Source organism: Fundulus heteroclitus, chromosome 9 (assembly GCF_011125445.2).
Source record: "Fundulus heteroclitus isolate FHET01 chromosome 9, MU-UCD_Fhet_4.1, whole genome shotgun sequence".
NCBI classification, from domain to species: domain Eukaryota; kingdom Metazoa; phylum Chordata; class Actinopteri; order Cyprinodontiformes; family Fundulidae; genus Fundulus; species Fundulus heteroclitus.
In genome coordinates this window covers 37,644,385-37,671,825 of record NC_046369.1, presented here as the reverse complement: position 1 = coordinate 37,671,825, position 27,441 = coordinate 37,644,385, and the positions used below count along the sequence as shown (strand labels likewise).

The following is a 27,441-nucleotide window of genomic DNA, read 5'->3' as shown; positions in this document are numbered from 1 at the left end:
ACAGGGAATAAAATTGTCTGGGATAGTACAGTGAATGGGTTTTCTGTATTTAGCTTTATTTGGAAATACTAAGGGATGGAAAACCAATGGTTGTTCAAAAATTGTTGAAATCTTATTTATAACACGGATTTCATATTGCGAAAAGGGGGCTAGGATCCCATGGGACTGTGCAGCAAAGTAATTTAGCAGTTTTTAAAACACTAATTACATTAACTCGTTTAAGATATATCAGCTTCAATAACACATCAACATACTGAGATTTATTTATTTTTTCATTCCTTAGGTGTAGCTAATTAGCAGCATCGATAAATTTACCTTCATGATAGATGCAAAGTTCAAATTGATTTGTCATCTGATTGACAGCAAAACACAAGTAATAAAACGTTCTGTACAGTTTGATATCTAAATTCAGGCATTGATGAGTTAATGCAAATCTAAAATAAGTAGCTGAACAAAAATAATGTTCACTCTATGCAGGGTTTTCCACATTGATGGATGTGACGGTAGCCATAAAACAACGCTGAAAAAGGCGGTCCGGGTCTGGTTGCTGGTTGTCACAGTCTAGCTTGCCTCTCATAAAGTGTTTCCTGAGGCCCTGAGGACCAGCAGGGGCACCGCTGTGGCTGGCAGCAGCTCCTTGTTGACTGACGTTAACATCTGAAAATAAGAAAAAGAAAAGCTAAGCTTCATTTCAGCATGAGAGACATAACAAAAAATCTAAAGCTTTTCATTACTGTTGTTTCTCCAACAGATTTATCAAAGCAACTTGACCTATTTAAGCTTAAATGGCCTACTGTGAGGTACATGTACCAAACTTTAGGCCACACACATTTTTACAGCTGAAAAACGAATGGATTAAAGGTGTTAGGTGGTTTTGGGGTTAGGGTGGCCTTTGGATGGTCATTGGTCACAGAGAATCGTTCTGACATGGAATATCAGGAAACCCAGGGGAGTGGTTATTGACAGGGTGCGATTTGCTGGGGGGGATGGGGGGGATTCCCCCCCCCCCCTCTGGTTGTGACGTCACCCCCTCTGGTCATTCATGTTTTATCCCTGGGGGGAATACATTCATCCCCCTTCTGATTTGAATAAGTAATATTATCAGGGGTTTAATGTTCTCCGTCGCTGTGAGGGACTTTCGTCATTTGGAAAATGAGCGCAAAATGTTCCGTGTAGACTTTTTATTCAAGATTTTAAACAGAAGCTGCGCTTAACCAATGAAATCTGGCAGAGCCGGGACATTAGCCAGTCAGAAGGAGAGTAGGGCGGGTCTTTGCAAAGCGGAAATCTACCAGTCTGAGGTTTATCGGTGTTCAATCATTTTAACTTTTAAAAGAAAATCTCAAACTGACCACAGATGCATGAATGAAAGTAGCGGTAGTCAAAGGTTTTCTTTGGATTTATGTAAACCAGCAGGTCAGAAAGTTCAGTGCATAAAACAACTGACAACAACTGCCCTCGGTAAGTGTGTCTGTTGCTGTTATGTTTTATTTCAAACTGAAAGAGTAACGCTGTAGCTCGGCTAAGTTAGCATGACGCGCTTTTTTTTTAAGAAGAAGGAGGGTCGGAATGTGAAACGATGTCCCGGTTTGACTGGGTCTGATTCTGAAAAAGTAAAAAAAATCATAAATATTATTCCACCTGCGCTTTTCTGTAACAAAGAAGGTCATGGAGGGGCTGTTGACCATGTCCAGCAGTCAATGAGCGAGAGGTGGGGACACAGAGTATATAGGATTGATTTATATTGAATGTTACAGTAGAGTTAATGTACAGGTGTGAAGAAGATGATGTAATGATGTAAGCCGCTGTGTTTTGAATTAGCTGCAGTTTATGGAGGGTTTTGAAATTGCAAAGTGGAAAGGTGAGTGGACTGTGGACCAGTTTGCCAAAAGTGCGAAGGAAGAACTTGCTTGATGCTGCAAATATGAAAGTTAACCAGGTGATGTTACGGATGTGGAAAGTGAAGAAGATTATGGAGAGGGCTGTCCTTGATGGTGCAAAGGCTCTGAAGCTGAAAGGTGGGAGAGATACAGGAATTGTCAATGGAACTGTCAGATTTGGTAAAGTGGACGTTGCACAATAAGCAAATGAGGTTACTAAGGTGGCATGACGTCCACGGCCCAGGAATATATGGGCTGACTAGAAAAATTTTCAGTCAAATTGATTGTTTTTGCTTAAACCCCTGAATATGATGGATTTTTCAAAATTGATATTAATACATGTCTTGTGTCCTTCACATTTGTAAATTAATTTTGTTGTTTGTATTTAAAGAGTATTATTACATTTTCTGCTCAAAGCGGTTAAAGTAAATTAATACCCACTCCTGAGTCCCGACAGTAGATGGCGCAAGTTTAAAAACAAAAGTCTAACCTACTGGATCTAGCTAGCTACCTGAAAGAGCACCTGCTAGCTAACCATTATTAATAAAACTTTGATTCATTAATACAACTTTTGAAATTATCCCCCCCTCTGTTTTTTTTGCAAATCGCACACTGGTTATTTATGTTAGATCCCTGGTGACCAGGCAGTCGTTTTATGTGCCCTTTTGTTTTGTTCCCCCCTAGATCCTCATTTTTGTCACCTTCTTTCTGTAAGTAAGGGAGACCGGGACTAGTTGTCACACGGGTAAGTTGTCACATTGCATTTATCTTCTCCATCAGAGGGTGCAACCAAAAAGTGGAATATTAGTTTTCTTCCTTTGCATGGTCAGGTCTCACGGACTGAGTGAGAAGAGGACAAGACATTGTAAGTTGAAATGGGCACCAATTGACCATTTTCCACTACGCAAAGTAAAAAATATTAACTCTATATTTTTTTTAAATAACCTTCATTCAGATAAAAATTCTAGCAGTTATACATATGGACTTGTTAAAGTAGATATTAAGGCATCCAGTCATACCTCAGTCATTGTTCTGATTAAGCCTAATGTTAAAATAGAGCTAGCATTAGCAAACATGGTCATTTGGGGCAACTTGTCACAGTCATTTTGGCGTAAGTTGTCATTTTGGCGTAAGAAAGAAGATGGTCAGGAGTTATAAAAGAAAAACAGAGCATGGCCGTGCAGCACCTGACGTGATACTGAGGGCAGTCAAACAGGAAGTCGAACAGGAGTACAGCGAAAGACTTTAATGTCAATTACCGTACTTTGGCGTGATACTGTAAAACATTCACACCAGCGGAAATTCAGGGTCAGACAGCTATCCATCAATATTTCATAATATTGTATATGAAATAAGATGTTATTTCATATGATGCATGTGCTCCTGGCAATTCAATCTACATAAGCTATGCCAAAACTGCAACTCAGATGAGGAGTCTGATTCGAGAGATTTTTTTTTGTTCTTTTGTTTGTATTCAAAGTTGAAGTGTCAGTTTCGTAATGCATGTTGCGTATTATTTCATATTATTTCATAAGTAGTAAAAGTGAGTTATTGTCATTTATTCACTTAACATTAAAAAATAACAACAAAATTAATTTTGCCCTTATTTTATTGGTTGCAAAACCCCATGTGACATCTTACCCCAGAGTCCTCAAAAAATAAACTCACTTAATCTGGGTGGCATAACTTGGCCTCTGGTAATAAAGTAAAAAATCTTGGTGTTATTTTTGACCAAGACATGTCATTTAAATCCCATATTAAACAGATTTCCAGAGTTTCCTTTTTTCACCTCCGGAATATCGCCAAAATTAGTAACATTCTGTCCAGGAGTGATGCTGAAAAACTAGTCCATGCATTTGTTACTTCAAGGCTGGACTATTGTAATTCTTTACTATCAGGAAGTCCACACAATGCATTTCAAAGTCTTCAGCTGATCCAAAATGCTACAGTAAGAGTTCTGATAAAAATCAACAAGCAGGATCATATTTCTCCAATTTTAGCTTCCCTTCATTGGCTTCCTGTTAAATCAAGAATAGAATTTAAAATTCTTCTTCTAACGTATAAAGCCCTTAATAATCAAGCTCCATCATATATCAGAGCTCTGATTACCCCGTATGTTCCTAACAGAGCACTTCGCTCTCAGACTGCAGGTCTGCTGGTGGTTCCTAGAGTCTCTAAAAGTAGAATGGGAGGCAGATCCTTTAGCTATCAGGCTCCTCTCCTGTGGAACCAACTCCCAGTTTTGGTCCATGAGGCAGACACCCTGTCTACTTTTAAGACTAATCTTAAAACTTTCCTTTTTGACAAAGCTTATAACTAGAGTGGCTCATGTTACTCTGAGCTACCTTTATAGTTTTACTGCTATAGGCTTAGGCTACTGGAGGACATCAGGATCTAATTTTCTCACTCTATAGAGTTCTACTGTTCTTCAATTATGCATTATGTGTTGTCATTTCTGCTTTAACTTTCTGTTCTCTCTCTTTTATCTTCATAGTAGGTACACCTGGTCTGGCGTTCTGTTAACTGTGACATCATCCAGAGAAGACGGCTCACCCGCTACTACCATCTAATGTAGAACAGATTACTGGATCAATGTGTGCTTCTGTGCTTTTTTGTCTCTCTTGTTGTGTCTCTGCTCTGTCTTCTGTAACCCCCAGTCAGTCGAGGCAGATGACCGTTCATACTAAGCCCGGTTCTGCCGGAGGTTTTCCTTCCCGTTAATGGGGAGTTTTTCTTCCCACTGTCGCTTCATGCTTGCTCAGTATGAGGGGTTGCTGCATAGCCATGTACAATGCAGATGACTCTTCCTGTGGCTCTACGCTTCTTCAATCAACTGGTTTCCTTATATAGGACATTTTTGACCAATCTGTATAATCTGACCCAATCTGTATAATATGATTGAACTTGACTTTGTAAAGTGCCTTGAGATGACATGTTTCATGAATTGGCGCTATATAAATAAAATTGAATTGAATATAGTGTGGCAACTTACCCCTTGGAGGGGCAACTTGTCACATGGTGACAATCTCCATTAGATCGCTTATAACTCTGCACAGAAATAAGATGTGAAATATACCCGAATACAAAATATATACCTGAGACTTTGGTCTTTCATCTGGTACATATGTTTTTTATATATGGTGTTTTGATTCCAATATTTATGTATGAGTGTAAAAAGTGTGACAACTAGCCCCGGTCTACCCTACTTATGTTAAATAATATTTTAGTAGTTCTGTTAGATTTGCTCCTCCTTAAGTTTAGTTAGGTTTCCCCCCTCAGATCTGGCCATTTTCATACTTCCTGGTGGTTACACTTGTGCAGATTCTGAGGCAGCTGATTTGCATCTGCATGATGTTCCTTTGCACGCTGTCTACATTTCTGAAGGCCATTGTTTCTCATTTAGCAGTTCCTTCAGGTCACTGGTGATCCAGGATTTGTTGTTGGGGATGCATCTCACTGTTCTGGTGGGGTTGGTGTTATCCACACAACATTTTATATAGTCAGTCATGTACTCAGTCATGGCACTGATCCCATGTGGCTGGCACAGTGCATCCCAGTCTGTGGTCTCAAAACAACCCTTAAGGGCTTCTTCAGCTTTCAGTGACCATCTACTCATAGTTGTCCTTACTGCAAATTGCCATTGAAAAAGAGGCTTATATTCTGAGCAGAGAATAACCAGATTGTGATCTGATTTCAATTCAATTCAATTTTATTTATATAGCGCCAACATGTCATCTCAAGGCACTTTAAAAAGTCAAATTCAATCATATTATACAATTTATATATTATATATATTATACAATTTGCCAGGAGGTCTTCCTTTAGAGATGTATGAATCATTGACATTTGTGTAAAACAACTCCAAAGTTTTGTTTTCTCTAGTTGAGCAGGTGACAAATTGTTAAAAAGCTGGAAGTGTAGCAGAGTGAGGCATGATTTAAATTAACAGATATTGCTACAAACACACTGGGATGTTGAGCCTGTAGTTTATCCACTAATGAGCTGATGACATCACATGCAGAGTTGACAACAGCAATTGTTGGAATGGAGACTGTTGCCGAAATAACACAGGTGAATTCTTTGGGTGAATAGTACGGAGAAAGACTCAGTGCAAACACTTCAATATCCCGGCTGCAGAGACAGCATTTTACAGTAACATGTCCTGGATGACACCATCTACTGTTCACCAGCACTGGCAATCTACCACCTTTTCTCTTGCCGCTTTTCTTTAAATCTCTGTCTGCTGGTTTGGTCAGAAAGCCTGGCAAAGAGACTGGAGTCGGGGACATGATCCTGCAGCCATGTTTCAGTGAAACATAATATTGCATTCCCAATATTCTGGCTGGGTCCTTGTTAAGGAGTTGTTATAGAGTTCACCCAACTTGTTTACCAAACATCTCACATTGCCCATAATGAATCCTCCTTTTCTCTCTCCTTCTTGTTCTTGCTCTGCATCCTCAGCACCCCCTTTTCCGCTAATCTGGGATTTTTTGGATGTAGTTGAAGTATTATTTCAACTTTTAAGAAGGTAATTAGCTGCTCCCTATTGTAAAAAAAATATATGGTTGCTATGGTTTTGCATCATAACAAATGTCCCAAAAATGAAAACCGTCCAAAACACAAAGAAAACAGGAATTTAAATATGCTGGGAAGTAATCAACTGGATAACGAACAGGTGAGTAACAATGAACAGAAATACACACAGCAGGGGAGGCAACTATGGTGGGAACCTAGAAGGGCATGAAACACAGGTAAACTATACACAAAACTAACTAACTGAAAGATGCACAATCCAAGGAACCTAAAAACTAATAAATAACCACACACTTTAGGATTGTGACAACTGGCAGCCCAAGTAAACATGCTAATTGGTAATGAAATACAATAAAACAAAATAAAAATTTTTTGTCTTTATTTTAAAATATCTCAAAAATGCTGTTTTATGACTTCTTCATGACAGGAAGGCTAGCATTATTTTTTTGAATGCTTCAACTAGTCTTGCGAAGCATATTTTTCTTGGGATACCAAGAGAAGAATCTCCTTATCTAAAGAAAATTGATCTTTTATCTTGCAATTTTTTTTTATTTCACCCTTAAAAGTTGTCAAGATCTGTGGCTTTCATCTTCCACCCAGCCTAATTGTGCAGTATCACAGTTTCAATCTAGTTATTTAGAAACAAACACATTTACAGGCCTTAACTGATCATTTGGCCTTTATTTCACAAGGATAACAGGTGTTTCCAATGTTTGAAGAGAACGTTTCAGTATGCTTCATTAACTTCTAATACCTGTTTATCTTTTGTTCTGAGTTCAGTAAAAAGAAGAAAAAATGTTCTCTCAAAGAGACACACAAGTATGTCTCTGTTCCCTTATTTGTCTGGAAATTGAGAGTGGGAGAAAAGGCAATTCCAAAGTGAATGTAAGAGCTGGCAGAACAGTCCAGAAAACAAATGGGAACATTTTATATTTCCCAAAACAGTTCCATCGTACAGCAGAGTCTTTGGTTGGTTCATAAATTCCCATTCCAGCCTGCATAAACTTGCACAGGTGTCAACTTTCATAAATCAGACTGGCAATGCAGAACCAAATCAGGCCTGGAGAGGAACTCAACAGGGTCCATATGGAGCATTTCACTAATAAAAGACAGAATAGCCTAAATAAAAGCCAGACAGCACATGTTCTTTGAAGTAAAACATCAGTGATATGTACACATCAAAAATATGTCTCTATTTTTTTTATTGTTATCACCCAGAGCAGGCAAATCTAGACGTTGACCATCAGCTGCTCCACAATTCCACAAAGTTCTGTCTAATTACACTTAAACACACACTGGTCCATTTGGGTCAATATAGAGAATGTGCATGAAATACCTCATCTGTCCTAAACCATGCGTAAACTAAGCATCTATTTATTGCCCCAAAACTAACAGGGACACCCCATACCAGCTTGAATTTTAACACAAGACTAGGGGAATAAATGTTTTATTTTTAGTTATTGAGACAGAGAATGCAATTAAATTTGCTTTTACAGTTTCTGCACAGATAAATAAAAAAATAAAACAAATATTTGAGACTTAAGGAACCCTCAAGTTTAATTTGTAAAAACCCATAAACATATTCTTCACTGTTTGATTGTTGTGTTAATATAGTTACAACAATGAGCAACAGGTTTATCCTTTCTTTTGTGTTTGAGCTCAGTTAGTTCACAAATACATCTCAGCAAATAATAACCTTGATTACTTTTAAGCTCAGCCAAATAAACTTGGCCTTGTCTGCCAGATTTCACCACATCTGTAGTGAAACAATGTTAGCGTTAGTGCTTAAAGCCCCATACAACTTTTGGGCAGCCTGCCTGTGTCAAACGTTGCCCAACAGTGCGTTTTCGGACCGTTGGTTGCACAGATCCCTCGAGCTGCATATATGGGTAAGGGCTTACAAAGTCGAAAAATGGGTGACTAATTATAGTATACCAACCTAATCATTGGTCTGTTTATAATTTTCAATGTAGCTTAACAGCACCCATACTCAAAAATCTTTGCCTTGACGCATGTAAGTGTGCATCAACCAGTCATTTACCTTCCATACCTTACCCCGTTGCAGAACACATCAAATAAAGAGAGTTGTTTTTATAGAGGCATGGTTTCAAGGAATGCATTACCTGGTAATTTTTGGTTTTAGAGAACAATAAAAGATGTTTTCAAAAGGAATTAAAACAATTTCTGATTACACAACAGAATTCTGAGGAGCATGAACCACTTGTAAGCAGCAATGATAGTGTGAATTTTGGTATGTAATGTATATTACAATAATATACAATGTTACCCACAATGTTGTGGGTAAGAACATTTTGTGGACTTGGCTACCACATCATATTAGTGGATCAATTGTAAAATTGCAAATAATTGGATTTGAGTTGGGACTTTACAACTTAAGGTTGGTTCACGCTGCAGGATTTTAAAATAGTCGGCCAGTTTTCAAAGCCTGAGAGACACCACACATAACGATAAAAAATCTTAGGTATAACAGGTTTGCTCGTACAGTGTGTGTTGTCCAGTCAGACGGTGAGCTCAACACAACACACAAAACTGCTTTCACTCAGGATCATTCAGATGTCAGACGGGAAATGTTGCGAAACCTCTCATGACTAAACATGAGTCCAGAGTAAATAAACATGAACGATGAGGAAGCATAATGTTGATAGTTTGTGGACTAATTTTAAAGAAGAAAAAACATAAAAAGAAAGATTGTTGGTTAAAGGAGTGGAAACTCGAAATTTGCTGCACTAATATAAGGAGGTGAGTTGTTTTTTCTCTCTCACCTGTTTCCGATACTGTACTTTCGGATTGGCAACATGTCACATTTAACAGGCTGCCTGCTTGTTTGTCGTCAGAGGACACCACACACATTAGGAGAGTAGGGCAAGACCATCTAACATGCTGAATAACCCCTATTTGTGGTTGGGGCGGTCCCGACTTTCCACCGAGCGGACCTGATTAATCTTAACACACCACACACAGCAGAACTATCTCTTAAGATTATCTTAAGAGTCCCGCCGACAAGTTTGCAGTCACAGCTCCGACTAGCTGCCTCAACGATACAGGCACGGAACAAGGTCCACTCAGACTCAATGTCCCCCACCTCCCTCGGGACAGGTTCAAAGCTCTCCCGGAGGTGGGAGTTAAAGCTCTGTCTCACAAGGGGGTTTTGCCAGACGTTCCCAGCAAACCCTCACAACACGTTTGGGCCTGCCAGGTCTGACCGGCTTCCTTCCCAACCATCGGAGCCAGCTCACCACCAGGTAGTGGTCGGTAGAGAGCTCCACCCCTCTCTTCGCCCAAGTGTACAAGACATGCGGCCGCAGGTCAGATGACACAACAACAAAGTTGATCATTGAACTACGGCCTAGGGTGTCTTGGTGGCAAGAGCATATATGGACACTCTTATGCTTGAACATGGTGTTTGTTATGGACAATCCATGACGAGCACAAAAGTCCAACAACAGAACACCACTCGAATTCAGATCAGGTGGGTCGTTCCTCCCAACCACGCCCCCCCCAGGTCTCACTTGTCATTGCCCATGTGAGCGTTGAAGTACCCCAGCAGAACAAGGGAGTCCCCAGGAGGGGCACTCTCCAGTACTCCCTCCAAGGACTCCAAAAAGGGTGAGTAATCTGAACTGCTGTTTGGCGCATAAGCACAAACAGCAGTCAGAACCCATCCCCCCCACAAGTATGCAGAGGGAGGCCACCCTCTCATTGACCGAGGTAAACCCCAATGTACAGGGATTGAGATGAGGGACAACAAGTATGCCCACTCCTGCTGGGCGCCTCTCACCAGGGGCAACTCCAGAGTGGAAGAATGTCCAACCCCTCTCAAGGAGACTGGCTCCAGAGCCGGGCCGGGCTCCATGGGTAAAAGCCTGACCACCAGGCACTCACCAGCGTGCCCCACCACCAGAGTAGGGCCCAGGTGAGTCGTGTCCGGGCGAGGGAATATTGCGTCCATTTGTTTCAATCATCATAAGGGGTCTGTGGGCTGCTCTTTGTCTGGTCCCTCACCTAGGACCTGTCAGCCTTGGGGTGATCCTCCTAGGGGCATAAAGCCCCTGACAGCATAGCTCCTATTGGGACACTCAAACCCCTCCACCATGATAAGGTGGAAGCCCAGGGAAGGGCCTGTTATATTATTATTATTGTTGTTATTATTGTTGTTGTTGTTGTTATTTCATACTGTGTTTCACTGAATCTAAGGTATCCTTGAGGTTGTAGAAGAGAAAGCCCAGAGAAAAGCCCCACAGGCACAAGGAAATCCTGCAGTCTGATGCAATACATGCCTTGGGTGAGATTCAAACTTGGAACATTCCTGCCACTTAGCTTATCTTGTCTGGATTTTATTTGAACTTGTCACAGTGCCGTTACCGCTGGAATTTCGATTGCTTTTCACACACAGATACTACACTGGAAACATGTTGAAATGATTTGATTTCTGGTTGTTGAGGTCACAATTATTAAGATATTTAGGTTAGATTTGGTTTAAATTTTAATTTTAACAATATTACATGAGTAAAAAACAGCTAGCAAACATTAGGGACAGGCATTAATATCTCAAACATAGAAACACGTGCATTCTCTCCAAGATTATCCATAAAAAACCTAACCTCGATGAAATACACAGTTACAAAGGTTGCAGAGTTCCCCTCTTGTATGTGTTTTTTTTTTGGGGGGGCGGGGGGTAATCCACATCTAAAAGGAAATATCAGCATGTTGGATAAACTGAATTTAAATTGGTCTTAGGAGTGTCCCGTGGGCCTGTGTTGGCCTGTGATGGACTAGTGACCTGTCCGTAATGTACCCAACAGAGGTAGAACATTCTCTTCAGGTTTCCTGGTTCATTTCCATCACTATAGTGTGTGTTGTGTGCCAACCGGAAGAAAGACACCAGAATCCCCTCAAGTAAGGATCTACATATGCATGATTTGGAAATAGAATACAAACACACCTTTAACACAAATAACAGCAAATGCAACTAAACTGATGAATTTGCAAATAATTTGTATCAACTAATGCTAGAAGGTCATACACGTTGACCGATTTGTGATTCACCATGGTATCAAACTTGGCTTTTAAAGACCTGTGAGATGTTCAGTCAAAGCATGATGAACAACACTGGTTGAGAGTGTGCCACTTATGCTCCCTGAGTTCCAGCATAACATAAATGGGTCTCAAGCCTCCACTGAAGAAATTCTCAGCTGGTCATAGGTCTTTCTCTCCTCTTAGTAACTGCATAACCAACTAACAGTCCGTGGGATGCTGTATATAAGAGCAACAGACAACTGTGTGTGGCAGTCTGTGTTCTAGACTGGCCACATGTCAGAGCAGCCACCGCCTAAACCTGCAGTCCTGTGAAAGGTTTTCTAATATGCCTTGCCTCAGTCATGAAGATGACACACTAATATAGCACTTGATACACCTTTTGATGTTCTATTATTTTTACCTTTCCTCTGCATGCCATACCATCTGACTGAAAAGAACAATACCAGGTCAATCTTTTTTTAGAAAAAGGAACTAACGCGGTAGTGAAAGAGATTTTTTCTGCAAATGTTGCCTTTCTGCTTTTGTGAGTTTGATATCCTTCAACTGAGTGGCACCTTTGTCAATCAACATTTATCTGAAGATACACAGAATGCCTAAATTGAAATACAAACATTCACTTCGAGTCAGATCAATACATTCAGTGAACAAACAGCAGAAGCATTCTTTTACTGCTTTTTAGCCTCTTTTTAGTGGCGTTGTCAACAAAATCTAAAGTGCTGCAAAGTAAAACATAAAACTTTCCTGTCTTTAGGACAGCTCGTGTAAGTTAAATGTTTGGCTGTTTTAGGCTTTCCACACATTATCACACCATAGAGTGCTTTTACTGAAACTTGCAGGCCGGGATGAGGACATTTTTGCACAATGGAGCACTCCAGAACATCTAGTTCTCTTTCTTAAAGATTGGAACCATAACCATGGTCTGCCACTTGTCAGTGTTGTCCCAGCCCCCCTTGCAATATTAAAGTGGGTCTCAACTATGACAGCCCAATGTCTACCACAACCACTGTGGCCGACCACTCCACAGACAGTGCTCGGAGCTTCAGTTAAATACCCCCACAATCCTACGTTGCACCACCATCACTTTCACATGACCAAAGAGATACCACATGGCCCCTCCCTCTCCCTCCCAAAACACATACACAAACAGTGACATGATGGAAATAAACATTGGTTATTAATATTAGCCCAGTTTTACTTATCAGACGATACAGTATATTAACAACTGACTAAGGTGGGGCGACACAAATGTTAATGCTTATGTACTGTGCATCCCTATTAAAATTAATAAATGCTAATAAACAATCAATCTTGCTTTTTTCACAGCATATATTAAGATATATCACAACCTATTATCACATTTTTTCACAAGGACATTTTACTTTTATGTTAACCTAGTTTATTTATAAAACATATCTAAAACTGCTAGTTTGCCCAAAGAGCTGTACAAAAATAGGATAATTGATGTCATGTAATAACTGTGTTGCAATAATAGTGCTTTTTGAAGGCCATTACATGTAGCTAGCTATTCTCCAGGCCTGCCAATCACACCCTTCCAGGTATTCCCATCACTGCAGTCCTTTATAGTCCCAAAAGAGCACGGCAGAATCCTCAGATGGCTCCCCTTCCAAAATACCATCCAAAGACTTCATCAAGGTTGGGTAATCTGAATGGCTGCCGGCCCACTGACACAGACAAAAGTCAGCCTTTCATCTTGCGACCTAAAGTTAAAAGAGGCCACCTTCTTGCTCATTAGGAAAACAAAACCAATGAACTGCAGTGGAGTATCCCCACACCTGCCTGATTCCCCTCTCATTGGCAACACTGGGGTGGGACATACCGAAAAATCCAATGTTAACATGTATAACGTTGTCACAAGTATCACCTTTTGTGACGGCTAAAATAAAGTATATCTAAAAATTGTGATTTTAATGGCCATTGATAGGGTACCCTTACAGGTCCTGTCTATGCAGTGCGTGAGTAGCATTTAAACCACTGAGATGTGGAAAATCTCCTCCGTAAACGCAAACAAAAAAACAAATGACTATCAAAGATCAAAATAAACAATAAGGATCAAGTTGGGTCCCAGTGTCTCCAGAGGGTTAAACCTTATGATTTTAGTCTGGGACATCACTTAAAGTCATGTGTGTGAAGACAGAGGGACAAAACCATTGACACCATAGTGTATGTTTGATCTAATTTAGCTAAACATATCTGAGCTCAGTTCATATTTGTATACAACATTGACACCAGGGCCCTGTTTCAGAAATCTGGGTTAGTGGATATTCAGAGTAATTTCTGGGGTAAATTCCTACATACCTTGGCTTTTCCATTTCAGAAAGCTCAGAAGCCTTTACCCTGAGTCAAATTATGACAACAAATTACTCTGTGAAACAACCCTGCTACCAAGCAGAGTTGTTTGGGAAAACACTGAGTTTTTTCTACTTTTTAGCTGAGATCTGCACAAGGAAAAGTTGCATCCTTATCTGGAAGAGCCTGTATGCTGGAGCACACAAACTCCACAGAAATCTCTGCCAGGACAGGCTGATATTACCATGATTAAATGTCTAATAATTTCTGGATTAATATATTTTCAAGCGTTACCGTTTCTTGCTGCTGTCAATGATTTATCTCAATATACTCAGCCCGCACATCGCTCCTATAAAGAGGGATGCTCTCATTTCTGAACCATTTCTTTGTGCTGCTCTTTGCTAACCTCAGCTTTTCAATAAGGCAAGGCAAGGCAAGGCAAATTTATTTATATAGCACAATTCAGTACAGAGACAATGCAAAGTGCTTTACATGATTAAAATATTGGAAAATAAAACAGAATAAAAGCAAGTAGGGATAGTGTAGAAACAAAAAAGAACATTTGAAAACAGTAAAACATTTTAACTTGAACATTCAAAGGCAATTCTAAACAAATGTGTTTTTAATCTCGATTTAAAGGAACTCAGGCTTTCTGCACTTTTACAGTTTTCTGGAAGTTTGTTCCAGATAAGTGGAGCATAGGAACTAAATGCTGCTTCTCCTTGTTTAGTTCTGGTTCTAGGTATGCAGAGTAGGCTGGAGCCAGAAGACCTGAGTGGTCTGGAGGGTTGATACGCTGATAACAAGTCTGTGATGTATTTAGGTGCTAAGCCATTTAGAGATTTATAGACTAACAGAAGTATTTTAAAGTCTACATAACATAAGTGACACAGAAAATCTTTCAGATGCAACTGTTTGTCACACTCTCAGGAATGTTATTGTTGCACTCAGTTATAGTAATAATGGTTTTCCTATTCAGAGACCCAAGATTAATAAAATAACTACACAGAATAAAAGCAATAATTTATTCCTTATCAAATTTTTGAAACTTCCAGCTCAAGGTTCCATCAAGTTTGTTCCAGCTCGTTTGTATAACCCCCCCCCCCCCCCCCCCCCCCCCCCCCCGCCAACACCTTTAGGGCTACAGCACATTTCTTGAATAACGGCACTTTTACTTAAACTTAAAATATAAATATAGCCCATATGTTTAATATAAAGTGAGGTTGGCACAAATTATACACCTACATGAAAATCAATGTCAGTTCACTTTTAGAAGGATGGGTGAACCCAAATAATGGCAAAAAGATGAATGAACATATGAGTTATTTCAATAACTCCCACCAGAATGAAGATGGACCAGCGGGGAAGTGAAGGCGGAGTGAGGGAAGTAGGGAGGCTGGCAGGTGGAGTGGATTCAGTCTGATTAAAGCCTAACGGGTGTGACTGATTACTGGAGGAGTGAAGGGTAGGCTGAGTGAGAGGATGATGAACTGAAAACTCACAGGGAAAATAAACAAGACTAAAACTAAACCCTGACAACCCCCCCCCCACCCCCCGGTCAAGGCCTGTCTCCGGACGGCCAAAAACAAATCAAAACAACCCAACCAGGGTGGGCGGAGGGAGGCTCAGAAAGGAGGGAGACAGAGAACACTGGGGATCCCGGGAAATTAAAGAACACAGGGGATCAAAGGAGACTAGGGAACGCAGGGAAAACTACAAAGCGTTAGAAAACGCTGGCAAACTAAGGGGTGTCTGAAAAACGCTGGCAAAATAAGGAGCGTCTGAAAATGCTAGCAGACAAACAGAGTGTAGGGGAAAGCCTTGGACAAGCAGGCGTACAGAAGCGGCAGGGAAAAACAGGCGTACGGAAATGCCGGGGGAAGATAGGCTCACGAAAACGCCATGGGAAGACAGGCAACAACAACGCTAGGGCTCAACAAGCGTACGGAAACGCTGGGGCACAACTAGCATGCAGAAACACCAACGGAAACGCCAGGGCGTTAGGGAAACGCCGGGGCCTTAAGGAAAACGGGAACATCTAAAACACCAGGGAACAGAGAACAACTATAATACCAGGAACCAGAGGGTGTCCTAACACGCCGGGGAACAGAGGGCGTCCTAACACACCAAGGGACAGAGGGCGTCCTAACACGCCAGGGAACTGATTAAATCTAAAATGGCAGGAACTAGGAGGACTCAGCAGGACTAGAACTGGGAAACTAAGGGGAAGCCAGAACCAGACAAAACCAAGGAACACTAGAACCGGACAAAATAAGGAACACCAGGACCATAAAAAAACTAGGGAGCGTAAAACAGCTCAAAACTAGGGAGCTCAGGAACTTTACAAGACTAAATAAGGGACCTAAATAAGCGCTGGGACCTTGTTGGGCACTGGGAGAGCACAGGAACCCAAAGAGCTCAGGAATCCACAAGTGCAGGAACCCATGCAGCGCAGGAACCCATAGAAACATAGGGACTAGCAACAAGACAGAAACTACAGGACTAGGGCAGGAACTACAGAACTAAGGCAGAAACTAGAGAACCTCTAGAAATAACTAGAGAACACAGGGAATAACTCAGGAACTAGATAAACACTAGTATAGCTCGGGAGCTAGTGAGCACAAGAAAAACTAAGGAAGTAGAGGACATTGGGATAACTCGGGAACTAAGGGCTCAAGAACAACTTAGGTACTAGAAGGCACTAGGAAAGCTCGGAAACTAGGGAGCGCTGAATCTACTCAAACCTAGATAGCTAGAGGTACACAAAAACATGCTAAGCAGACTCAAAAAACTAAGGGGTACTGGGACCTCTGAGAGCACTGGGACTTGTGAGAGCGCTGGGACCTCTGAGAGCACTGGGACTCCGTTTTTTTTTTTTTTTTTTTTTTTTGGGGATTTTTTTGCGGCTGCTTGACCAGATGAAGTCGGCGGAGGACGGCCAGGATGAGGCAGGTGGCGGAGCAGCAGTGCTCGAAGGAAACCTTGAGGAGGATGGCCCCGTCGAGGTAGCTCAAAGTGGTACCTTGACGGTTTTGTTCGTCTATTTACCTATTCGGTAAATAGGATTTACCGAATAGGTAAATCGGATTTACCGATTTACCTATTCGGATTTACCGAATAGGTAAATCCGAGATGGGGGTCGTGGAGGACGTCCCCGTCGACGAAGCAGAAGGGTCCCAGGTGGCAGCGAATGGAACTTCATGTGAGTCCTCCAGATGTGGAACCCTGGAACAGGCAGGTGCTCCTCGAACACCTCACAGGACAGGAGGGTCACGACTGGAGGCGGGTCCTCCTGGACTGCCTCGCTGGACCGGAGGATTACTGCTGGAGGCGAGTCCTCCTGGACCCCCTCACGGGAATTGAGAACGAAGGGCTGAGGCAGAGAGGAGCCCACGGAGGCCTCAGGCTGAGGCAGAGAGGAGGCCTCGGGCTGAGGCAGAGAAGAGTCCCCAGGCTAAGGCAGAGAAGAGTCCACGGAGGCCTTGGGCTGAGGCAGAGAGGAGCCCACGGAGGCCTCGGGCTGAGGCAGAAAGGAGCCCACGGAGGCCTCGGGCTGAGGCAGAGAGGAGCCCACGGAGGCCTCAGGCTGAGGCAGACAAGAGCCCACGGAGGCCTCAGGCTGAGGCAGAGAGGAGCCCACGGAGGCCTTGGGCTGGGTCTTGCACCGGCGAGCCCGGCGTCTAGGCAGGGAGGAGCCAGACGGTGAGGCAGAGGCCGCTGCTGATGGAGAGGCCTGACTGCGAAGGTCGGCAGCGGCGGAACATTCACACTCACGCAGACTTGGGCCGTGCCATGTGCAGCCGTAACATCAGCGACAGCAGGCGGGACCGGGCTGTCGTTGGCCGGTGGGTCTTTGCTCTCGGCGGCCGGCAGAGCGGGGTTTTCAGCAGCCTGCAGAGCGGGGCTTTCGGAGGCCGGCAGAGTGGGGCTTTCGGCAGGAACGTGCACACCCGAGCAGGCTTGGGCTGTTTCGTGTGCAGCTGGAACCACCGCGAATGCCGATGGAGCAGGGAGCTTGGAGACAGCCGGCTGTGCAGGTACATGCACTTGCGCCGTGGCATGTGCAGCTGGAACCCTAGGATCGGACTCCCCCATGAGCACCACATCCATGCTGACTTTGGCCGTGGCATGTGATGCAGCTCCGCGGTCAGGTGAAATCAACGGAGGGAAGTCATCAAATTCCTCCTCCGGTGACTGGCAGGACAGAGGCTGCGGTGCGGAGGGAGGAGGAGGCACAGTCGGGTGTCTTGGAGCCAGAATGAGGGTTGTAGAGCGGCAGTGAACGGAGGCGTAGAGGAGAGGGGGTGGCGACGGTGGCTGACCCTGACAGAAGGTTTGCGGAGCGCCAGCCAGGAACGACGCGGGATTACCTCTCCCTCGCCAACCTCCATGCCAGGACCGCGCCGTTGGCTGACCTTGGCAAACAACTTGCAAGGTGTCCGCCCTGATCAGCGCAGACTCCTTCTGGCCCCAGAGCTGATTAAACAGCTCAATAACCTCCAGTCCTGTGTGTAAGCTTCATGTGGTGTTCAGGTTCATCTTTTGGCTGGTCTGTGCTGTCATGTTTTTTTGAGATGAACCGAACTCATACCACAGACACGGAGCTTCGTTTGAAAGAGTTTATTGAAAAGAGAATGGGTTGTGGAAGGAGGTGAATGCAGGAGCTGGAGAGCTGGTGAGACTGGAGGACGCTGGAGTGCTACGGGCGCTGCGACGCTGAAACAGGAAGCCTCCTGAGCAGGTTGAGAGTCCTGGCACAAAGGAGATAGTGATTAATCCAACAGAGGTGCAGGCCTTACTTGTAGCTGGAAGGTAGCAGGTTGGCGTGGAGAACTCTGTTGACCGGACGTGGGATCATCTCCAGTTTAGCCAGACTAGGGACTGTTAACACTTTGCCAAACATGGAAAGATCTCTGGCTGAAGAGCAACAGGCATGTGGTGCTCAGGAAGACATGGGAGCTTCTCTTGCTGAGGCACCAGAAGAATGAAGACGGAGTAGCGGGGAAGTGAAGGCAGAGTGAGGCTTAAGTAGGGAGGCTGGCAGGTGGAGTGGATTCAGTCTGATTAAAGCCTAACGGGTGTGACCGATTACTTGAGGAGTGAAGGGTTAATACAGAGAAACAGCATTGTTTCTCTTTGTTAATTATGGTTTAACATTCTCCATATACCTTAATTAAAGATTTCTAATTCCACTCGTGGGAAATGCGCACTTCGAAGCTTCTTATTTGCCATGGTGAATCATGTTATCGGAATTACTTTGATGAGGGCTTCTTTCATGCTGGTGCTCAACCCAGGGTTGATTGGATTCTGAGTTTAGTTACCTTATTGAAACCACCTGTTCTAAAATCAAACCAGTGAGTATGACAACGTGAGGTAGAACGATAGTTACGTATGTAACTACGGTTCTATGAATGCCGGATGACCGCCAGAGGTGGTGCTTTAAGCACTGAATGATCACTCTTGCACTTGTGCAGGTCGAGAATTAGTATCAACAAAGTCACCTGTGACCTACCGGTGATCAGCGGAAGCCTATATAGGCACGTGACACCGGTAATTCAGTCCCTCGATCTTCTCGTGAGCAAGCAATACCGAGGGACCGAACGCTCTGGCGGTCATCCGGGATTCATAGAACCGTAGTTACATACGTAACTATCGTTCTATTTCATCCCTACTGACCGCCAGAGGCGGTGCTTCAAGCACTGAATGACGTATGCCAACAAGGTCCCGAGGGATGCAGAAAGAAAGGAACAACCCACCGGAAACGGTGGCAGCACCTACCTTAGCGGGACACACCAGGTGATTGCTGCAGGATGCCCTGGAGAGGATGAGGCGTAGCCATGTTAATCCTATAGAACCTCATGAAAGTGGTCGGCACAGACCATGAGGCCGCCTCGCCAATGGACTCCAGCGGCACCCCCATCATGGCCGCCCACCAGGTTCACAGGCTCCTTGTGGAGTGGCACTGCACTCCCTGAGGTAGGGGCTGACCCTGCAGAGAGTATGCCGCAGATATCGCCCCCACAACCCAACGTGCCAACCGTTGCTTGGACAGGGCACGACCTCGTTGAGGGCCAGCATAGCATACAAAGAGGCTGTCAGTCAGTCGCATGGTCGCTGTGGTGCAGACATAGGCCTCCAGCGCTCTGACTGGGCACAGAGCTTCAGAAGGGGTCCCGGACTCGAAGCGGGATAACTGAAGCGGCAAGACTGTGCCTGCCACTGTGTGGGCCTTCGGGATGAAGGAAGAATTGGTCCACAGGGTAACCCCTGAGCCATCCGTGTTCCACCGACAACAAGGCTGGGCTATAGACAGGGCATGCAGTTCCCCCACTCATCTGCCAGAACCCATGGCTAGCAGGAAGGCAGTAGTCATTGAGAGCCGTTCCAGATCCACTGCCGTAATCGGCTCAAAGGGTGGGGAATGAAGAGCTTCCAGTACTAAATTAAGATCCCAGGTAGGAGCCACCCGGCGCCTCGGAGGATGTAAACGTCTAGCGCCCCTGAGGAACAGCGCTATGTCCCTACACCTCCCAGTTGGGATAGGAGGTCCCTCCTGGATGGGAGGCGCATTGGCAAGCTGTAACAAAGCCTGCGCAACAGAGGAAACCAAGTCCTCGCTGGCCAGAATGGGGCTACCAGCAGGAGCCTGTGCCCCTCCTGGAGAACCTGCAGGAGGGTCTGGGGAATCAGACCCAATGGGGAAAAGGCATAAAAGAGCTGGTGTGTTAGGGACAGCAGTCTCGGGGACCTGGGCCCGCCTTGGTGGTTGATATGGTAGACCACTGTGGTGTTGTCCAACCAGACCAACACATGCTTCCCCCGTAGTCTCGGAAGAAAAGTCTGGAGTGCGAGGGCTACAGCCCGCAGCTCCAGGGCATTGATGTGTTCCCTCTGCTCCCGGCAGGTGGGGTCCAGAGCCAGGCTGTTCAGCCACATCTGCAGAGGGCGCAGGGAGAGAAGCCCCAGTGGAACCACACTGGAAGCAGCGGTAAGCGTGCCCAGAAGGCTCAGATAATTTAAAAACTGTGGCGCTGCGCCACGATGGAAGGCAGGCAACATGGTTAAAATACTGGTCACCCGCTGGGGAGAAGGACGGGCGGTCATGGAGACAGAGTTCAGGAGGATACCCAGGAACACTGTCGCCTGGGAGGGGGTGAGGCTGCTTTTCTCCAAAACTACCCTCGAGCCGAGCCGGTGCACATTGGAGAGCACCAGCTGGGTGTCCCTGATCGCCTGACTGCAGGTTGCGGCACAGATCAGCCAATCGTCCAGATAAGGCAGGATTCGAATTCCCCGTGCCTGAACGGGGGGCAGAGCTGTTTCCACCACCCTGGTGAACACCCGGGGAGACAGGGAGAGCCCAAAGGGGAGTGCCCTGAACTGATAATGGCACCCCTGTAACGCAAAGTGGAGAAAAAGCCACTGAGCCTATGCCACAGGGACACAGAAGTACGCGTCCCTCAAGTCGATTGACGTAAACCAGTCGCCCGGGGAGATATCCTGCAGAACCCCCTTGGTTGTAAGCATATGGAAGGGCATGTCCTTCAGGTAGGTGTTGAGCCCTCTTAGGTCCAGAACTGGACGAAGATTCCCATTCCTTTTGGGGACCAGAAAATACACTGAGTAAAAGCCCCCTGGGTCCAGCAGGGGGTCCACACGCACTATCGCACCCTTGACCAGCAAGGTACGTAGCTCGTTGGACAGTGCCTGTGCCTTCAGAGGGTTGCAGATGGTGGTCATCCAAACCCCTCCATAAGACGGGGGCCGGCAGTGGAACTGGAGACGGTCTCCCATGGTCAGAGTGGACAGTACCCAAAAATCTGGGGTGCATTCGCCTCAGTACGAAAGCTGACCTGGGGTAAAATATCCAACCACCGGCCCCAGTGCCTCACCTACGGGTACCTCGGCCTCTTGGGGGCCTAGAGGGGGGGTGGGCTGCTTCTGCAGCCCGAAAAGGGTGCGAAGCCCGGGCCCCTGACCGGACTGTCTGGGCTCGAGTCACCCTGGAAGAAGGATCTAGAGGCAAAGTTGGGGCAACGGGCAAACAGGAAGACCATGGTTCTGAGCCAGAAGCTTCCCAAGTATTCACAGGCCGACGGTCACGCCTGTGGAGCCCTGCGAGCGGCTGCCTGGTGTGAGAAGCCTGGGCAGTGCTTTCTAGAGCCTCTACTGCAGCAGAGCCGAAAAGTTCCCCTGGAACCACCGGCATGGCGAGCAGTGTCCACCTGCAGGGTTCGGTGAGTGGCGACTGAGCCAGCCACACCTGGACCAGGGTGGACAATGTATGCCCCAGCTCCCTTGACATCAGGGCAAAAGCCTGGAGAGACACATCCATCATGCCTTGAGTCGACTGGTCAAGCGACCGTGCCTCCAGGGAAGATGCCAGACCTAGCAACAAATGGGAGGGGGAGTTTCCAATACGCCCCATCCTAGCCCCCGAATCGTAGGCCCGGCAGAACAGATTGTCGGTGATGCGACACTGTGGCCGTGGACAGCGGGCGCTAGCTCGTAGGGCCTCCTCCGGAGGAACAATGAGGGAGGCAATGCCAGGTTCCACCGCTGGCGTCTGCCCTAACCCAACCTTTGGGGCCTCCTGCATCACAGCAAGGGCTCTTCCGTCTGATGTCAGTATCAGACCAGCAGGTGTGGAGTTCCCTGATGTACTTCTCTGAAGGTGGTACACCGAAGGTGGCCATCCCAGTCTCACGGCGCCTGAAAAAGGCGCTAGAGGTGGAGGGCTGGACCTGTGGAGAATCCACCTCCAACTGTGCCAGAGCAGCTTTAATAGCAGTTGCCACTGACTCTCCCGTACCCCCCAGAGAGATGTTGGATTCAACATCTGACACCTGTGGACTATGTACTTGGGGTTCCCCCGAAAGAGGGTGTCAGATGCCGCCACCGAGAGGGCATCCTCATTGAGGACTGAAGCTTCCTCAGTAGCTGGAGACAAGACCAACCCCTGAACAGGGGGAGGTCGCAAACATTGGAGTAGAGCCTTCATCTGGGCTAACTCCGAGGATAATTGATCCACCTTAGAGGACAGCCCACGTCCCGAATGGCGGGACTTCTTCCCAGCTGTTAGCGGAGCATCTGAGGCAGAGCGTTTAGAGCATAACCCCTGGCCAGGGGGCAACTGTTCCTGTTGATGAGAGCCCATCCAGGGAACAGGCTGTTCGACTGAGGACAGCCGGGCCAACCGCGCAGCATGGGGCAGAACGCTGCAATTGGGGCAAGCAGCCTCAGTAAGCCTTCATCTGGGCTAACTCCGAGGATAATTGATCCACCTTAGAGGACAGCCCACGTCCCGAATGGCGGGACTTCTTCCCAGCTGTTAGCGGAGCATCTGAGGCAGAGCGTTTAGAGCATAACCCCTGGCCAGGGGGCAACTGTTCCTGTTGATGAGAGCCCATCCAGGGAACAGGCTGTTCGACTGAGGACAGCCGGGCCAACCGCGCAGCATGGGGCAGAACGCTGCAATTGGGGCAAGCAGCCTCAGTAAGCGCCTCCTTGAGGTGGTCAACACCCAGACAAGGGGGGCACAGGTCATGACCATCCTCAGGATGCAAAGGGGCTAAGCAAGTGGAACAACAAAGACGTTCCATCTCTCGGTGACGGAGCCCGTACTCAGGGGCCGCGTCACCCAACTGACAGGGCAGAAATCGCCACCAGTGAAATAGATGTTTCAAGTATGTTGAGCTGAAAACACCCCAGTACGGGCAGAAAACACCACTGGCGAGGTAATGAAAAAACCGCCACCAGCTGGTTTCGATTAAGTTAACCAAAAAGACTCAGCGCGGGCAGAAAACGCCACTGATGAGGTAATTGTAAACAGTAACAAATTGTTTTAACCAGGTTCAACCAAGAAACTCAGCATGGGCAGAAAACGCCACCGGCGAGGTAAAAACAAACAGTAACCGACTTGTTCTAATCAGGTTAAACAAAAGGACTCAGCACGGGCAGAGAACTCCACCGGTGAGTAAACAAAATGAGCAGCTATTACCAGCTGCTAACTTAAGCAACACCAGCGGGGCAAGACGCTACCCGCGGGGTTCAGGAAATGAAAGGAAACAGACTCACCCAACACTAGATGAGATCCGAAGGCACAATCGTCGCTCGCGCAGCCCCTGGAGGGCGAGCACGCCCACAGCTCCGACCGCAAACGATCATGGGGCTACTGGCAGCGAGCTGACGGAGAAAGCGGTAATACAGAGAAAACTCACGTGTCTGTAGAGGGAACCGCTCACAACAAACCTGCGTGCGAGAAGATGAGAAGGGACTGAACTACCGGTGTCACATGCCTATATAGGCTTCCGCTGATCACCGGTAGGTCACAGGTGACTTTGTTGATACTAATTCTCGACCTGTGCAAGCGCAAGAGTGATCATTCAGTGCTTGAAGCACTGCCTCTGGCGGTCAATAGGGATGGAATAGAACTACTCAGAGTAGCAGCTTTCTATTCAAGGTAGATCGGCCATTCTTTCTGAAACAGGGCCCAGGCAGAGGGCTCCTAAATAAATCTGTGTATCAGTATTTTAGGAGGACGGGCCCAGCAAAGAGCCAGACCTGGATACTGTACCTGGTGCTCGAAGAGGCAGTCCACTGTCTAGACCTCTGGGTTTGGTGGTGATGAAGAGATAGCAGAGGACGCATAGAGTGATGATGAAAGCAAGAAGGACCACAGCTGCAACAGAAAGACCCACAAGAGCTCCGAGGCTGGAAGGCAAAGCAGAAGAAACAGGAGAGCCCTTAGTGCAAAGAACAGCAGATGGAGAACAACACAACAGGACTAGAAGGTTTCTTTATTGTCGTTCACAGCAGCAGCACTTCAGATATCACAATAGGAAAACAAACATTTTATAGTTAATTTCCATTTTTGTTAAATAAAAGCTGTAAATCTGTCAAGTAACTTAAGCCGGCAAATTTTTGTTTGAGTTATGGTGAATGAGTCATAATAAGCCTGAGTCTGTTTTCTAACAAGGAAAAATAAAACCTGCTTCCCTTCATCATATCATTTTAGGGAGTACTGTTATATTCTGCAAATATCAGAACTATAATTAAGTAAGGAAAACCAGCCAACATGAAAACACAATCCAGTTTCCAAGCAGAGACGCAGGGCTGATTGTAAGGTCAGCTCCTGATTTATGTGTCTATTCAATACATGCTCGACAAGTAGAACAAATATGCTGATTTTGCTGGTTCACAAGAGACCAGAACGAACAGAACAGTCAGGGCACGTCTAAAGTGGAGCTGAATGAAAACCTGTAATACTCCTTCAGTAAAGACTGAGCTGAAATCTCTGCTGCCATTGAGAACATACAGTGTTTGCCATATTAAAGTACGGCTGTGCTTCCCAGGATATACATAAGGCAACATCTGAGTGACCGCCACTGGCTTGTTGTACAAAATGCTAACTAATCATGCATAGTGACGAGCTCATACAGCCCAGAGCTGGGTAATTGTATTGGACCTGAGGACCTCATAACTGTTGCAGGGTTAAACTTGCCAAAACACAATATGGGAGACCAGCATATTAATTTATATAAAAAAGCTTAACACATGAGCGACTGTTCAGCCCATACCCGTGTTTGCCACTGTAGTTTATACGGGACAATATACAGGTTTAACAGCTCAGGTCACCCTCCATCAGAGCTGATTGACAGAGCTCTGGACCGACCCAGTACTGCTTCCATCTGCATGGGCTTGCAGACATGGAATGGAGGTGAACAGAACAGCAACGCAGATCCGTTTATAAATGTCTTCAGATGTTTATCCCGTAATAAACATGAAACTGCATGATGATTCATGGAGTCCCTCTGGCAGCAGAAGTCCAACCTCTGATGACTTTTTCTACCAACATCAAACAGGTTATCAGTGTGAATTCAGTGTGATTCACGTTGTGTTATTTGCTTGCCAACATTGGCAACAGACATTGAATTTCGGCAACTCAGGCGTCAGTATACGTGTTTCCACTTAAATACCTGTTGAAAAGCGGCACTTTTTCTGTGCAGTTATAAAACCGTCCGTGCATTCATTAGATCCTGATAAGATCAAGCAGCGCCTTGGATCCTTTTATACGTCCGCAATTTAATCCACTTCCCTTGTTTCCACATGTTTTAATAAGCCCTGAAGCTGTTCTGCTGTTATTATCTGACATAAAAACAATAAGACGTTCCAGCTCCTGACTGTGCGGAATCTCCACAGGCTAAAAGTCAGCAGCATCTCCCTAAATGAAAGCTCCGCCTAATTGGTGTCCAGCGTCGGGACAGCCGGTTACACTAATCAGAGTCAAAGCGCTGAGCAGTCTGCCTCTGCACAGCAGCACAGACCTCCACCAAACTGCAGCCAGCAGCGCGTCTCAGTGATCTCTCACCTCAGCCACCACATGTATCCATACTCGTATGGGAAGAAACTGTTCGGGTCATCGCAGCAGTACTTCAAGTCACTGAAGCCGCAGCAGAACACGGCCGTGGACTCGCCCCCCGCCTTCGGACACGTGAATCCGTCCACGAACACCTTCTCCCTGGAGTAGTAACCCTCGCAGATCGCGCTCATGTCAGGCGCACAAGGACGCTCAGAGAGCGCTGATAGACTGCTCTCATCACCGCCCCGATCCTGCAGCTGCAGCCGGACATGAGCGTCAGAAGGAGAGAGAATGTGACCCAGGAGCTGCTCAGACCCCGCTCCCTTCCTCTCTGCCTCCCTCTCTCCATCGCTGTCTCCTGTTCCGGATGCACAGTACTAATCCAGACGGTTTTAGGTTTTAGCGCCTCAGTTTTAGAGGTGATGGATTAAAGGAAGAACTACACTATGCCCCTGTGAGAAAATTATATGAAATAACACTCACTGCATTTGACCGCGGGCCTTTTCTGAATTCTCTTAGATCTCACATAATAACATTAGATTTAATATTTCACCGATTTGTTTCTGTTATATTTCATATCATCATTGCCCACTCCACCTAATCTGACAGTGAGTCAAAGGGAAAAGAAGAGAAAACATAATTTGAGTAGAGGCAACTGTGTATGCGACTGGCAATTCGAAGTCCGGAACGACTGACTGTTCAGTCCAGGGCCGTCCGCCTGCCTCGGTCATTACCCGAAAAGTGAGCCTCGAACAGGGCTACAATAGGAGACACGCCTCATTTCAGAGCCACCGCGCAGCCACCGGAGAGTGGGAGCCTGGTGCGGATTGGAACAGGTGGAAGCGGAGTGGGAGGCACAGCCCAGTGCTTAGTGGGCCAATTGTCACGTTTCTTTGAGTAGCACATTTTAGCAGCAAGGCGGTTCAGTGTTTTACATCATGAAAACATAAAAACATCAGATATGTTGGTCAATCTTTCTGTGATTATGGGCTGAAAGCAACTCAAAACGGGTGGGGTTTCAGTCTTGATTTAAAGGAACTCAGTATTTTGGCTGATTTGCAGTTTTGTTCCAGATTTATGGAACATAGAAGCTGAAAGCTGCTGGTCCATGTCTGGTGCTGGTTCTGAGTAGGTAGAGTAGACCAGAACCGGAAGATCTGAGTGGTCTGGAAGGTTGGTACAGCAACAGCAGATCTTTAATGTATTTTGGTGCTAAGCCGTTCATTGATTTATAAACTAACAAAAGCATTTTAAAGTCTATTCTCTGAGCTACTGGGAGCCAGTGAAAGGACTTTAGAACTG

At 45.7% G+C, this 27,441-nt stretch overlaps 1 protein-coding gene across 1 annotated transcript; it reads right to left on the bottom strand.

Annotated features, from left to right (window-relative positions):
• Positions 1 to 251: 251 nt before the first annotated feature.
• LOC105935030 (protein shisa-like-2A) lies at positions 252 to 26,552 on the bottom strand. The gene is made up of 3 exons (XM_012875255.3): positions 26,149 to 26,552; positions 24,355 to 24,491; positions 252 to 657 (listed from the first exon to the last, which is right to left on the bottom strand). Exons 1-3 carry the CDS (start codon positions 26,328 to 26,330, stop codon positions 470 to 472), a joined length of 507 nt encoding a protein of 168 aa, XP_012730709.1. The 5' UTR covers positions 26,331 to 26,552; the 3' UTR covers positions 252 to 469.
• Positions 26,553 to 27,441: the final 889 nt, after the last annotated feature.

What these genes read in the sequence shown, in the direction of transcription:
- LOC105935030 (XM_012875255.3), bottom strand. Translation starts at nt 26,330, where the DNA reads ATGAGCGCGATCTGCGAGGGTTACTACTCCAGGGAGAAGGTGTTCGTG. An exon ending in GGATACATGTGGTGGCTGAG is followed by an intron (nt 24,492 to 26,148) that starts GTGAGAGATCAC and finishes TTTGCCTTCCAG; the next exon opens with CCTCGGAGCTCTTGTGGGTC. An exon ending in ACTGCCTCTTCGAGCACCAG is followed by an intron (nt 658 to 24,354) that starts GTACAGTATCCA and finishes TCTTATTTTCAG; the next exon opens with ATGTTAACGTCAGTCAACAA.